The sequence below is a fragment of the Halichoerus grypus genome, chromosome 10, assembly GCF_964656455.1.
Source record: "Halichoerus grypus chromosome 10, mHalGry1.hap1.1, whole genome shotgun sequence".
NCBI lineage: Eukaryota > Metazoa > Chordata > Mammalia > Carnivora > Phocidae > Halichoerus > Halichoerus grypus.
The window spans coordinates 67,977,026-67,992,588 of record NC_135721.1 but is presented as its reverse complement, the minus strand read 5'-3'; the positions used below and the strand labels follow the sequence as shown (position 1 = coordinate 67,992,588).

The 15,563-nt window shown below is 33.2% G+C and overlaps 1 protein-coding gene across 21 annotated transcripts in view; it reads right to left on the bottom strand.

Moving 5' to 3' along the window:
- NRXN1 (neurexin 1) overlaps positions 1 to 15,563 on the bottom strand; it is a 1,113,724-nt gene that overhangs the window by 1,005,888 nt on the left and 92,273 nt on the right. For 15 of the 21 annotated variants that reach the window (XM_078056570.1, XM_078056572.1, XM_078056583.1 and 12 more), the window contains exon 3: positions 2,245 to 2,262. The exons of 5 other annotated variants lie outside the window; for them this stretch is intronic. In XM_078056570.1, the coding sequence (XP_077912696.1) occupies positions 2,245 to 2,262 (18 nt within the window). The remainder of the gene's footprint in view (positions 1 to 2,244; positions 2,263 to 15,563) is intronic. One more of the 21 variants, XM_078056571.1, reaches the window with a different exon arrangement.

The window sequence follows — 15,563 nt, the reverse complement described above, 5'->3', positions numbered from 1 at the left end:
TATTAGAGCGATATAGTAATACAGCAATTTCAATAGAATTTATATTTCACTTCCTAGTGTTATTTCAAATATATTTGAGACTTTATTGAGCTACATGATATTATACACCACTTACATCAATACTGAAATAATCTGCATTATTTCCTTAAAATTTTAGGAGTATTTAAACATCCCTGTGTGGCAGATACAATTACAAATCAACATACAATCAAAATATGAAAACTACTGAATATAGAAGTTTAATGTTACTGTAACATAGCTTCTTTTTGTATTTTCAAAGTGATTGTAACAAAAAAAAATCACAGAGGCAGTTAAAAAAGTTTATGATCTGTTGGTTATTCTGTGTAGGTTATATAATTTTTCATCCAATTTCATTTTAAAACTACTATACATATTTCCTAAAAATAGTTTATAATTTTTGTAGACTAAATCAAGGCATGATCTCTGCATAAGATCTGACTTTTAGAAAATACATAAGACACTTCAAACAGTGGTTTTGAATACCACCTCAGTAAGGATGGAAGTTAATAAATCTCAAAAGCATTCACATTCCTCATGCTAGACTTTCTTACTTCTAAGGGAGCTCCACTATATTGCCAAAGTCAAGTTATAAATAGGAATGTTACAATTATGATTGAATAAACTTTATTACAATAGTTTATGGGCCTATACTCTGAAAATGTTGTCAAAATTTTTCATGGGATGCATGTGTGAGGAAAGAGGCATTCAGGCTTATTAGGCTGATTTTAAAGCTCCTGGAATGCAACTGGATTTAAAGAGAAAGAACAAAAACATGGAACATTTTACAGAATGCTTAAGGAAATGGAAAAGAAGTTGAAAAGATACTTATTAAAAAAAATTCAATCTCAATTTACATACATAATATAAATGATACTGATTTTGAAAGATGTCAGGCCCTCAGGGTAATATCATCTTTATCAAGTGCATATTCACATGCTATTAAAATTATAGCATAGAAAAACAGAAGCCATATACAGAGCCAACATTTGGAAAAATAGTCATTGATGATTACTTTTGAAATCTTAATCTATTCTAGTTAAACAATGGAATAGAAATGTTCAGCAACTAAGCAACTAATGTTCAGCATGTTATTTGTGAAAGCATCACAAATAATATGCTGAAGCCTGCTATTGACCCAACTTTGTATTACCATGAGTTGCTCTTTGAGACATCAAATCTTAGTAACTTCAATAGCTACCTGTAACCTCAGGTGGGAAGTCTTTTTCTAAGACACATATCATTCTGTAGAAAGGTTCATTATTTTTACAGAATGGCTCTATCTCAAAATATTGCAGCAAAATAAAATATGTTAAAATAATGTTAAAATATGTTAAAATAAAAATGTTAAACACTTCTCAAATATAGACATTAGTTAAATGTTTATGTAAGAATTGTTAATGCTGTGATTATATAAGTTGATAGAACATCAACTTCCCTCTCACAATTCTTTGGTCTATCTAGAGATAGATTTGTTTGGCAGCACACTGACTTACACATTTAAGTTCTTTAAAGATAAGAATGTTGAAATATGTTTTAGTTTGTTGGATTCTATAGGAAAAACGTGTAACTTTCTCAAAGTGCCTTACAGAGATAATTTTGAAAAAAAACTTTAATAAGTATAATAGTTTTATTTAACAGACACAGAATATGACAAATATACTTACCAGTAATTATGCTGGAGTGCTGTACACTTTCATTTCCAATGGCCAGTGGCTTACTTTTTAATCTAAATTTATGCCTCTTATAGTCAATGCTTTATTCTGTGTTCTTTATATAAGTCAAATCATTTGAAATTAAACTAATGAGCTTGAGGTGATGTGATGCTAAACATTTCCAAAAGAAAATAAATCATTTTGATCAAGAAAAAAAAAATGGAAAAAAGATCATGCACTGTGTTCTGAAACTGCAAAGAAACACTCTCTCATTTGAAATAAAAGAAGAGGATTGTATCATTTTTTCCATACAGAACACTGCAATAAGTATTTTAAGTTTTACATGGGATGCTGGAATCCATCGAGGATTGGAGTTAAGGCTGAAGGAGTTTCATGTACTTAGGGGCTAATGGGGTTGAGAGTGCATGTTCTATTATGAAAAGTGATACACAATCCAGAAATCAACAAATGCTCAGAAGTTCAACTTACCGTCTAAATTTGGGATGTACTCTATTAATACTAAGAAATAAAAGGCAAATGAGAGTTGGAAAATAAAGTTGAAAGCACCCACCTTCCACATTGTTGTCTTCTGAAAGCACATGACAAGGAGGGAGAGAAAAGGAAAAACATTCATTAAGCAGCATGCAGACTGGACCTTTGCCTTTGCATGTCTTCCTCATGCAAGGCACCAAACACATCATGCAAGTGCTCCATCACTACGGTTCAAAGGGGAAAACAAAATCATGGGAAGCAGGTTCCCGCCTACTGGCAGCATTTAAAGAAAGTGAGACAAAATTTTGGTAATAACTGCCATGTCCTGAGCAAGGAAATGTAAAAAGTCTTTCACTGTCCTGTGTAAAATAAACATTCTTACATGTTGCTGATGTGGCTTTCCCAGGCAATTATTTTTAAAGGCTGATTTATTTATTTATTTAATTATCTATTTACAATTCCAAAAAATTCTATTCCTAAACACTGATTTGGACTTGGATAAAATAAAGTCCACTGCCAAGAGCCATGAAATTTCACTTAAAAGGTACTTCACTTGTACAGAATATGTAATCCATTTACCATCATGGCCTTTAAATATTTCTAATACTTCAATTTCTTTCCTTAAACACAACATAAACCTATGTAACTGAAATTTATAATATGGCTTATTTATAGCGTGTTCATATTTCATTGCAAATAATGGTAGTTTATTGTAATTTGTGAAAAAGACTAATTTTTAAAACTGTTAACTAGAAACAGTAATCCTTGCAAGAGAAGTCCATTTGGGAGCTGTTCTTTAGGCAAAATTTATCATGATTTATTGACTTTGTACTTCTGTTTACGGTGGGAATATGAATATAGTTAATATAAGGACAATACTTGGTAAACTTTCCTTTATGTGTCCATATAACCTACATAATATTTACATATTTTCATATATTTGTGTGTATTTCCATATGTGCACATATATACGTATATATATACAAAGACACACACATAATTCAAGCAGATTTTGCATGTATTTCCTACACATAAACAATGCAAGTGTATGGGATTTAAACTATTTTTAGTAACTACTAGACAATTCATGTACTATTGATACACAGGGCTTAGCATCCAGGTAAGAAATGGAAGAGAGAGCTGTTTTCCAGGACTAGACAACAGCAAGGTTTCAGTACTTATCAAATGTTTCCAGTAATAAAATAGAGCCATGTTGACATTTCTAGTCTCATTCTTTTATTTAATCAGCTGTAATTTTAAAAATGGTTATTTGATCAAAAGCGTTTATAAAGAACAAAACAACAGCAAGCGTGGGAACTTGGAGAAAAATAACTTATAAATGTGCCATGTCATAAGGTTCAACAAATAACTCTTTCTAATTGTTAAAGTTACTAATGAATTAAAAATCATCAATTTTGTTTAAAATCTATTAGCTGGAAATATCAACATAGGCACATTTATTGATGGGGTCCTAACATATAACAGAAAATAGTAGATAAATGTGGACAATAGCATCTGGACAAAATACTTGGTTTGCCAGAGTTTACTTTAAAAGATATAACAACAACAAAAAAAGACAAATATTTGATATGTGATATTCATTTCCTGACTGGTTTGGTTTCTAACCTGCTAAATAAGGAATTAAGACTGAATTTGCTACTTTTCAATGGCTACTCTGGACACAAATATTAAAGATTTATTTTACTACACTGGAAATTACACAAAGATACAGATTATTTCAATGTTTAAGACACACTTTCATTTTATGTTAACCACCCTTTGAAATTCTATTCCCCATTTAAGATACTTGCTTAAAAAAATAAAATTGTTTAATACATAGGAGAGAACAACAAAATCAAGGAGTTCAAAGGAGAGACAACTGTCAAAATAGTCTATCATTTATTATGGCTCTACTTAATTTCTGTAAACAAAGACTGGCAAACATGATTGTGAGTAGCACAGTCTCAGGAAAATCGTTTTTTGGTAAAGTGCTGCATGAAAATCTAACAGTAAACGAAAAATGAAAAACAAAGTAAAACAGGCCCAGGCTCGACACCAATTTTATAAATGTGCTAAATAAGATAAGGAAAGGAAGTTGTGCTATAATAAAATCAAGGTCATTGACTCTGATCCCCTGAGAGTTTTCTTCTTCCTCTGTTAACTAAGACCCAAGGCCACAGGCAGCACCATTGATCTTGCCCTGCCATCCAGCATGTTTCTGAGTTTTTATTCAGAGAGAACAGGCTAACTAATGGGACCCTTTGTATGTAAATCCAAGTCATGCCCAATGTGTAAACAAATCCTGACTTGACCAAGTTCAGAAAAATGGGCTGTCTCAGAAGACTTAGATTAAAAAAAATAATAAGGAGCACTTGCCTGGCTCAGTCAGTAGAGTGTGAGACTCTTAACCTCAGGCTTGTGAGGAGTTCAAGCCCCATGTTGGGCATGGAGCCTACTTAAACAAATTTAAAAATTAAAAAAAAAAAATTTTAAATAAAGTACTAGAATAAAAGGAAGGGTAATATATTAACTCCTATATTTTAAAAAAATAGAATAAAAGAAGAAACTGGCTTGGAACAGACTTTATTGACTTTCCATATATTTTTAGACTCAATCTTACACTTAAAAAAAAACCTTCTCTTGGGGTGCCTGGGTGGCTCAGTCGTTAAGCGTCTGCCTTCGGCTCAGGTCATGATCCCAGGGTCCTGGGATCGAGCCCCGCATCGGACTCCCTGCTCCGCGGGAAGCCTGCTTCTCCCTCTCCCATTCCCCCTGCTTGTATTCCCTCTCTCACTGTGTCTCTCTCTGTCAAATAAATAAATAAAATCTTTAAAAAAAAAAAAAAAAAAAAAAACCTTCTCTTTACTTGTATCATTCTATTCTACCCCTTTGGTATCCACTTGTTTGCTTTAGTTAATTTAAAATCTGTTAACCTAGGGGCATCTGGGTGGCTCAGTCGGTTAAGCATCCGACTCAATTTTGGCTCAGGTCATGATCTCAGGGTCCTAGGATCAAGCCCCACATCTGCATTTAGCAGGGAGTCTGCAGGAGATTCTGGAGATTATCGCTCTCCCTCTGCCCCTCCCCCCACTCGTTCACTTGCATGCTCTCTAAAAAAAATAAATTTGAAAACAAATTTAAAAATCTGGTTAACCTAAAGATGATCCCTACATTATTGCATATTTTGCACATAATTATAAATAGCAGGGAGTGTGCTGGAGATTCTCTCTCCCCCTCTCCCTCTAACCCTCCCCTCACTTGCTCACTCACACGCTCGCTCTCTCTCTAAAAAAATAAATTTGAAAACAATTTTTTTTAATTTGGCTAACCTAAAGATGATCCCTACATTATTTCATAATTTGGACATAATTATAAATGGTGGTAGTGCTATAATTTACAATCATTCTCCAGGTGTTTTTTCTTTTCTCTTTCCTTTCTACTTGGTTTTTGAAATAAAAGAATATTGAGTTTAAAAAGAACAGTTTTCCTCATAACATCAACTTTTGCTTTCTCTTTGTAGATCTTTTGCAATCAAATAGTATTTTGATTTTTAACAGCAACAGAGAAGGGGCAAAATTTGGTATGCCAGAGTGTAAAGGTAAAACAGTATATTTTGCTTTAGTGTAAGGTAGAAAGCAGTCCATCCAGCCTTACCTGTGGACATTGTCAAGTTAGGGAAAAAAGCTCTCGTTTGCAGAAAACCCTGGCTTCTTAATTCTGCTGACTAATCCTGCTGTGTACATGAAGTGAGTCTTAGTAAGCAACTTTACTATGATGACCATGCCGCCTATAAAGATCACACTCATTTTTTTTTTCATTGTGAAAATAAGGAATAAAAGCAAGAAAAAGATACCTTAAATTTTCTTTTTCTTTCAGATAAGACATGTTTCCCTCACAAAAATGAGAATAGGCACCAGAACATCAGTCATGTTATGAATAATTTGTGTGCTGTTGACATGAAGGGAAGTATATTCTTGAATTACTTCAAAAGAGCATCTCCACAAAAAATTTTCCTTTGACCCCCCAGCTTATAAGAATGCAAGGACAGTAAGTTTAATTTATCGTGAGTGTTCTTTGCACATAATTTTATTTACATACTTCTAGGAAAAGAAAAATGAGTAAGGAAGCAAATGTTTGCTTCAATATAAAGCAAATCAGGAATTTAATCATGACCAGTGGATAAATTAAAGTGTTATATAAAATATCACAGGTAACTCCTTTTTGAATAATCAACATTTAAGTTTAGCAATATTAAAAGCTTCACCTAAACCTGCAAGCAAGAGGCAACTTACGTGCTTCATTTTATGTTCAAAATTGAGTGAAAGTAATCTGTCACCACTTGGCCGTTCCTTCTCTCTTTTGTCTTCCTTCCTTCTCTGCTAGTTGCTTGTGACCAGCAACCTTTATTTTTCTTTGGCTCCCTCTCTCCTTCATCAAAACTGCCTCTCCTGCAGGTGACTTCCCACCCAGATCTATGCATTCCAAAGTGGGGTACATAGTAACAAAACTGGTGGTGGTACAGGCCAGCAGAAAGAGGAATACAGAGTAAGATTTTATTTCCTTCTTATATACATTGAGCTTGCTACCTTCTATCCTCGCCTTTCCAGCCCCTCGCATTATTTTCAAGACTTTATCCCTCATTTGGAGGATTAAATGCCAGTAGAGCAGAGTCTGGTTCCCATGGTGGCACCAGATGGAGCTTTGCTTTATTTTATTTTTCCTTTGGTGTTAACAGTGAAAGCCTTTAGAAAGCCTCAATCATCTGGGAATGCTTCAAGAACTGGGAAATGGAGGAAAGCATTGAAACTGGATTTGTGCGACATGTCAGCTGGAGGAAGAGAAATGCTGGCCAGAATCAAGAGAAAGTTCAAACAGTAAATGAAGCAAAAAGGTCCATTATGGAGGCTTATGGAAGGAAAGAAACAGCCAGGGCAGGAAGGCTAGTTCCAAAAAAAAAAAAAATTTTTTTAACAGGTGCCCTCAGCCACTTGTTTTAAATCTACCTAAATAGCATTCCCACCCAGCTTGCTGGAATCCCAGTCTTAGGGCATGAGAGGAACCAACTAGAATAGCTAATACTTTTTCTCCCTCTCTTCACTGTTCAGGAGTAAAAGAAGGGGTATCTCTAAACCAACGTGCAGCAGCAAGGACATGCCTGGCATCACACTTGGAACTATAAAAACATTTTCCCTAGCAACATTCTGAGCAACATCCAACTATACTTTTGGTAAAAAAAAAAACAACTATGATTCAAGTATATTATGGAATTAATTTGAGTCCTTTGTGAAGTGGTCTGAGTTTACCTTGCCTGAGAGTGTTGTTTCTGTTGGAAAATGTGATATGAGTTTCAACTTATTTATTCAAAGAACTTTTGAAACAGTACTTCCCAAAGTTGCAGACTGTCTTTGTTTCTGCACCACACAGGTGCCGATTTTGTTACAAAGTTCATGGCATTCAATTCAAAATGCTCCGTCTTGTTAACAGAGGAAGAAAGGAGGACAGGAAGAAAGGAAAAAAGGATGAGAGAGGAAAGATAATTGTATGGCATATTCTTCTGGTACATAAGCTGTTCAATGGACTTGATGAAATTTAACATCTATTAGTCAACATATTAAAATATATACAGAATGGCTCAAACTATACTGAATACAATTTCAAATTTTATTTTCATGGGGGACTATAACAAAGATTTTGTTTTGTTTTTATAGCTTCAATTCTTCCCTACAAATGTTAACTTTGAGTTAACATTGTTATGTTAATTTCAATAGGTGGACTTACAGAAGGAACATTATATATGAGTGACCATAAAAACTGTGACAAGAACAGTCTACCCTGTTTCTGCTCAAGTCACTCATTTTTATTGTTTTATTGCTTACTTAGAAATAAACATTTCCTAATATGAAACTGACAGAGAAAACTGAGCAGAGTGTTAGCATGTATTTTCCCACCCAAACTCAATCATTGCTATACAACTTCAAAGAAAGCTGGTTGAGGTAAGGAGTGCTTCCTTCCTAAAAGTCTGAAGTCATCATATTTTAGAAAGGAGAGCAGGAAAGTTCTTGGATTAGAGTTGGGAGAATAAATTTAAATACAACCCTATCTAACTACCCAACTTACCACCACTTCTTATGGTTATATGGATGTGCCAGTATTCAGATATGACTTTTCTTATGAACAAATGAATGGGAGATATCCTCTAGGTGTGTGGAACCAGAAGAGAATTCTCCACAGTGTCCTAGGTTCTCCAACATTAAGATGGAGAGTAGCTGAACTTCTGCTGAAAACCACCAATGGCCCTTCATTTGACAGAACTAACACAGGCTAGATTTATACTTTTTTCACTAATTATTTTATTGCAGAGAATTTTCAAGTAAAGTTCCAAATATTTTTTTATTTTACTCATCTATACTTAGTTTCTCGGACCAGTCCAAAACAAATCTACTTCATTTCTCTGAGAAAAAGCAAACATATTTTAAGTATGGGCCCGTTGCATGAAAATAAGACTAAGTCAACTATAATGTAAAAAAAAGTTCTAAATTTAGAGTTTAATAAATTAGATTTATATACACTGAATAGAACTATCAGTTCTTCAGGGCTTTTAGTTTTCATTTTCTTCAGTATTTAAGACACTGTACATTACTTATACTTAAATTTTAAAAACCCCAAGACATTTACATATTTTATAATTCATGACTAATTTAATTTTAAAGTTTAATAAAAGTCACTGAAAATCATTTTAAAGGAAATGGACTGTTTTTGTTTTTCTAAATAAATGAGAGAGTATGCAAAATTTTCTTAGGAGTCTCCTGGGATTGACTAAAATATACTATAATGACCCAAATACCTAGTTATCTTTTCAACTACAGCACATTTCAATAGCAAGATGATTGTTACAAAGAATTCTTCTGCTTCTCCAAAGCCTGAAATCATTTAGTCCAATAGCACCTAAGGCTGAAACATGAAATTACTGTTTTCAGATCAAAATTGGTCAAAGAGCAATAGTTTAATATGGTTAAATCTAATATTTCTAAGTTGATGGTCTTCTCTGCCTCCTAAATATAATGTAGTAATATCAAGTTAAACCAAAACACTACTGAATTCCTGAGAATCAATCCATGGTGGTTACCCTTCTGGCGAGGGTAAGCACAGCATAACATATAGAGTTGTTGAATCACTGTGTTGTACACCTGAAACTAATGTAGCATTGTGTGTCAACTAGACTTCAATCAATCAATCAACAGCAATGATAAAAAAAAGGGAAGCAGAAAACAGAGTGAATGAAATTTTTATAAAATATTTCATAAAATATTATGAAGATCTCAAGAAACTTGTTCCAAATGTTCAAGAGAAATAAGAAATAATATACTAATACTTAGGTCATCTTACCACTTTAAATGTACTTGCATAAATATTGTCTTATATAATCTTTATATTATCTCATCAGTTAACCTGCTATGGTTGAGAGACTTGTCCAAGATACCTAAGTAAAAAGTAGAAGGTGCTAAGAGTGTACAGAAAGTATGTTTGAAGTCTCCTTGTCCAAGTTTGTGTGGATTTCAAAAATTGTTTTGAAAAGAAAATGAACATAAGGAATTTGGGTAATATAGGGTAATGCTGGTATGTTTACTAAACCTGCGTTATGTTCCTGAAACTATTACCAAAATGCATCAATTAGCATCACTTTTTTAAAGTAATATAATAAAGGGAGTAAAAAGACTGTATTTATGATTTTTTTGACCCTTTTGTAAGAAGGCAGAAATATTTTTGGAAAATATCTCCTTCTTAATTGCATTTATGTGTTGATTCTATAAAGTTCAGAAAATGTTATACTGTTTACTTTCCTTTATTGAAGAAAAAAAAATGTCCCAGGACTCTTCTCCCCTGTGCTATTAAAATATTTCCCAAAGGAAAAAAAAAATAAAATAAAATAAAACAAACAGACTAAAAAAAAAAAAGCACATTTAGAGAATCTTCGCCCTACTTTAATAGCAAAAAGCAGACCAGGTTAGTCAATGTGTTGACCTGTGGGCATGCTAACCACTAGAAATAAGAGGAATATTATCCATAAATTTATTGCTGTTGTTAAAATTTAAAGGCATGTTCATTCAGAGCACATAAAATTTTGCATCCTCTTTTTAAATATGTAAAATAAAAAGACACTTACATTCCCAAATATTTTGGAAGGTTAGGTAATGCATGCATTTGCCACACAAAGTATATTTGCCTTCTCATTTTAGTTATAAAATGCAAATCTGATAAATTACTACTTCTATTCCTTTTACATATATGTTGTATAGTAAACCTGGGGACTGAGCAGCAAGTCCTAATCTTTTTTAAAATTTGAATCAGTACACAAGTAGGAAGAAAAACTAAATAGATTGTCCAAACTCTTATTTTCTTTAAAAGTAAAATCAAATATAATAACTTTATGTTAAAGACTAAGAAGAAAATAATTTGTTCGTAGGCACAACCAATTCTATATTTTTTAGGATTTCATATATGTAGTTATTTGTCTTAATATCTAGTACTTAGGCCCATATGAATGCAAGCCCATGCTGGAGAGGCAGCCATGAGCTTGAACAATCTACGCTTTATCTGCTGATTTACTGATCTGTAAAATCAAGTCACCACAAATACAAACCTTTAAGGTAGCCTTATAATTCCCCATCTTATCTTTTCCTAAAATGCCATTCACTGCTTAAGAAAACCTGTTGAAATATGAAGAGATTTCTTTTTTGGACTCTTGTAAAACATACTGCAACGTTAATTCCATCATACAAAACAGTTCATTTTATTTTTTAAAATGAATATGAATGTGATATAACTAATTATTTCTTGACATTTTTGCAAACTGCTTTCCGATTACTGGAAAGTCTGAATTCTTTTTGACCCAAACAACTTTCAGAGATTGAGTTTTCAAAATAACCTCATCAGGTTATAATTCATCACACATTGCTCTGAAGTACGTCGCAATACCATGCTACTGGAACCACTGCATACACTCTACTCTGAGGCCATACAAGCAGCTGTACCATCTCTCTGACACATGCACACACACTCAGTCTGCTCTTTCATAAACAAATTCAAACTCAGGTATTTTTCTCAATAAGAATATTTTCCTACAAAAGTTAATGTGGGTTGGGATGCCTGGGTGGCTCAGTTGGTTAAGCATCTGCCTTCAGCTCAGGTCATGATTTCAGAGTCCTGGGATGAAGCCCCATATCAGGCTCCCTGCTCAGCAGGATGCCTGCTTCTCCCTCTCCCTGTGCTGTTCCGCCTGCCTGTGCTCTCTCCCTCTATCTCAAATAAATAAATATCTCTTAAAAAAAAAGAAAAAAGTTAATGTGGGTAGAATAAGAAACTATTTACAATAAATATTTGATAGTATCATCAATAATAACACAATTACTACTTTACTCCCCCCAAAATATATTTATCTGCTGATAATAAGCATTAAATAAATTATAAATTTCTCTACCTTTCCCTCTCTTTTTATTTTAACTTTACATGTTTGTCCATGTCAGAAGAGAAGAAAAGCATTTACTAACTCCACTGTCTAGTATGTTAGCCATCAGACTTTTATGCCTACTTACGTATGAATTAAAATTAATTACAATTAAATAAAATAAAATAATTCGTTTCTAAGTTGGAATAGCCAAATTCCATATTCTTGCAGTCATATGCGGTCATTGGCTACCAGACTGGACATCACAGATTATGAACATTTCTATCATTGCCAGAAGTCCTATTGGTCAGTATTGTTAAGGGTTTTAAATAAGTTATCACTTCTCTGGTAATATGTTTTAATATAAAGCTGTTACATGATATATATGTAGTTGCTATTTTTGTTTATAAAAGGAAATAATTTAAATTCATAATGATATTTTTAAAGGGACACCTAAAATGATATTAGATATGGTCACCGAATTTGTACACTGAGAACTATATGATAGTTCCATTTTAACTTTAAAATAAAAACAAAAGTTGAGAAATAACTCTAATGCTAAAATGTCTTTCAATAATATAAGCTCTGGATAATTATTACTCTTTTCATCATAAGTCCTTTTTCTTAAGCCTCACAGATAATGAAAAAATGTTAAATATGTTTTGATTTTTAAGTGAAATTAAACAAGCAATCAAATAACTTTTCTCTTGATTCCTCCCCACTTCTCTCAGTATTCTCCAGTAGGTCATTTACTATTATTTATCATAGACTTTATGTGTAAACTATATGATAGTTTAATAGCAACAGCAGTTTTTAGATTAGTAAAAAGTACCCTCCATCCCACAATCCCATATAATAAGTTCTCTTACATTTAATAAGTCAAAGATTTCCCTTTCTATAAAACAGGCCTCTTACTGAATAATACCCTATGGGAAAATAAACCAAATGGGCAAATAAAGTTTAGGATCAACATTTCTATAACACTGAAATACAACAGGAAAGAAATATAAAAGAATAAAAAGAGCAGCTCAAACTTCTAGTTAATTCTATAAAAGTCCAAGATCCTGTTAAGGGGCTAGTACGTGATAACAAATGTATCATTGAGTAAGCAAATAAAAACTATGAATAGGACAAATAGAAAAATAACTCCAAATATGGAAGCATTAACTGTAGAGTAGTAAAAGAAAAAAAAGTGGCAAAAATTTTGGAGATGAAATGATGAACCAACATGTTTTATATAAAAAATGAGTAAGATGCACAACAAAAATTTAGAGTAGACCTAGAAAGTCTATTTTCAGTATTTAAAAAAATGTAGGCCTGCTCTTAAAGTTGAACACTGTCCACTTATTATCAAAAAGTGTCATTTTTCATTATTGGTTAGGGACATCCAAACTCTACTTTTACAAGGTAAGGGAAATGAGGCAATATAAGAATAAAAACAAAAATATATTTATAATATTCACTATACACCTTAATAAATAACAATCTAGTTATCCCAAAGAGCTGTTGTTTGGTAAGCGAACTAAGTATTGAGAAGGACAGCTGATTTCTATAGATTACTGAGGTCATCTCATATCTTAGTCCAACCCAGATATTAGAATGGCTTGAAAGAGATTATGCGATATAACCATATATTTATTTTATTTTCAAAGAAGAAAATATATATTGCAAAACCAGAGGCAGATCCTGATTCAGTACTTACTATGGACTGAATATTTATATCCCCCCAAAATTCTTATGTTGAAACCCTACTTCTCAGTATGACAATATTAGAAGCCTTTGGGAGGTAATTAGGGTTACATGAGCTCATCAGAGTGGAGCCCTCATGAATGACATCAGTGCCCTTATGAGTCCTGAGAGAGCTTGCTTCCCCTCTCTGCTCGCCACCATATAAAGATACAATAAGAAGTCCGCAGCCTTCAACCTGGAAGAGGGCTCTCACCGGTCCTTGACTATTCTGGCACCCTGATCTCAGATTTGCATTCTCCAGAACTGTGAGAAATAAATTTCTGTGTGAATGATACTTTGTTATAGCAGCCTCAACTAAGACAGTACTATTTTAGATCTTGTATTACTAGAGAAAACTCACTGGTACATAAAATAATAGGACACAAAAACTTAATAGATTTCTGATATTATTACAATAACCGAGAAAAAAAATTAGTTGCACCATATGTACAGTATGTGGAATGGCTAATATCTGCTAGCAACTGTAGATCATGGCAGGACCTAGTAGCTTAGGATATGTGTACCTTACAGCTGTCTGAAGTAAATTACATTCAAAATGTGCAATGTTACAAGTAATACTCAACCTATGGGGAAAACATGATGGAAAAAGAGTAGAAGAGTCACTATTTTTTTAAATACTGACTAGGGGCGCCTGGGTGGCCCAGTTAGTTGGTTAAGCATCCGACTCTTGATTTCGGCTCAGGTCACAATCTCAGGATTGTGAGATTGAGCCCCACATCGGGCTCCACACTGGGCATGGAACCTGCTTCAGATTCTCTCTCCCTCTGCCCCTCCCACCTCTCTCTCCAAGAAAAAAAAAAAATTAAAATACTGAAGAGATGACTCCATCTTTTTTTTAATTAATATGCTTCTCCTAGAGTAGTTTGGGAACTATTCTGAATGGAGGTCAAGAGAATAAACTTAATTATACATGAATCTATCAATATAAATAATGAAATCAACTACTTTAAAGTTTATAAACATGAATATTCACAAAATGAGAGGAAAAATGATTTGAATGAATTGTCAGAGTCAACTAGTACACTGAATCACTAAGAAACTAGAAATCCTTAGAGAATCTAGGCATTTCCTGATAATATGCGATACTTCAATGTTTCTTCTCATTGTCTCTAAAGAAGGAAATGGAAAGGACAGTGAGCCTGCAGTTAGGATCCTAATTTTTAGGCTCTCCAACCACAAATCAGCTTTAGGAATCTAGATACAATTTTTTAGAACATTTCTTTAATTTACCCATGTGCTAAACATCTAACTTGTTCCATAGAGAGGCTGTGGCTCATAGCAGTAAAATAATGCAAAACCACTGATTCAATAATGACAGACTGTAAAGTATTTCATGTATAGATAATACCCATTTAACGACGTTAGCCATGACATTATTATAATTAATGCTTCCTTATGCAAACTGTTCGTTGCTTAAGAGCAGTGCCTTTTCTCTTCCTCTTCCTTTGTTCAGCTGCTAGCCTGGTGTGTACCCATAAGAGTTGCTTAATAAATGTGTTTTAATGAGTAATTAATTTCCAGTCTTAATTTCCTGCTTAGCTTCTATGAAACTAGCAATGCGGGATGAAGATGATTAAGTTTTTTGTCATAGGCAAGATTTACTTGCCACAATAGGCTGAATTTAGTTACTACACTCTCACATCGGAAGCAAAGAACTTTAACAACTGGAAACATTTTTATTTGGGCAAGATAGATCAAAGCATTTTAGTATTAGTTTCTATTAAAATATTCTGAGGCAGTTCAAGATTCACTAATTGAACATTTCCAAACTGATTCCTCTTTGGACTGTTGTTTCTTAAGTTGATCTGACAATGAAGAAAATGATGGCGATGCTGTGGAATAGAACAACCATCACTTAAATTCACAAAACCATGTGTGTAATCTTATTAATTATCAAAATGATGTGGCCAGGGTCTGTTAAGAAAGTAACAAAATCCAACGGGGCATACATAATATCTGTTTTCTTATCACTTTATACACAGTTCTTAGCACAGTGCCTTTAAACACTCAATAAACATGAGGGAATAAATGAAAATTGAAGGACTAAATAGTAGAAGTCAGCTCTTCTGACCCCAAATTATATGCTCTTTCCTCTATATTATGGAGGTTTAGCAAATTAATCACATGTACCCTACCATATTTGTAGGAAGCATATAATTTAAGTTAAAACAAAAAAAATTGAAATACAGATAATCCCACTAAAA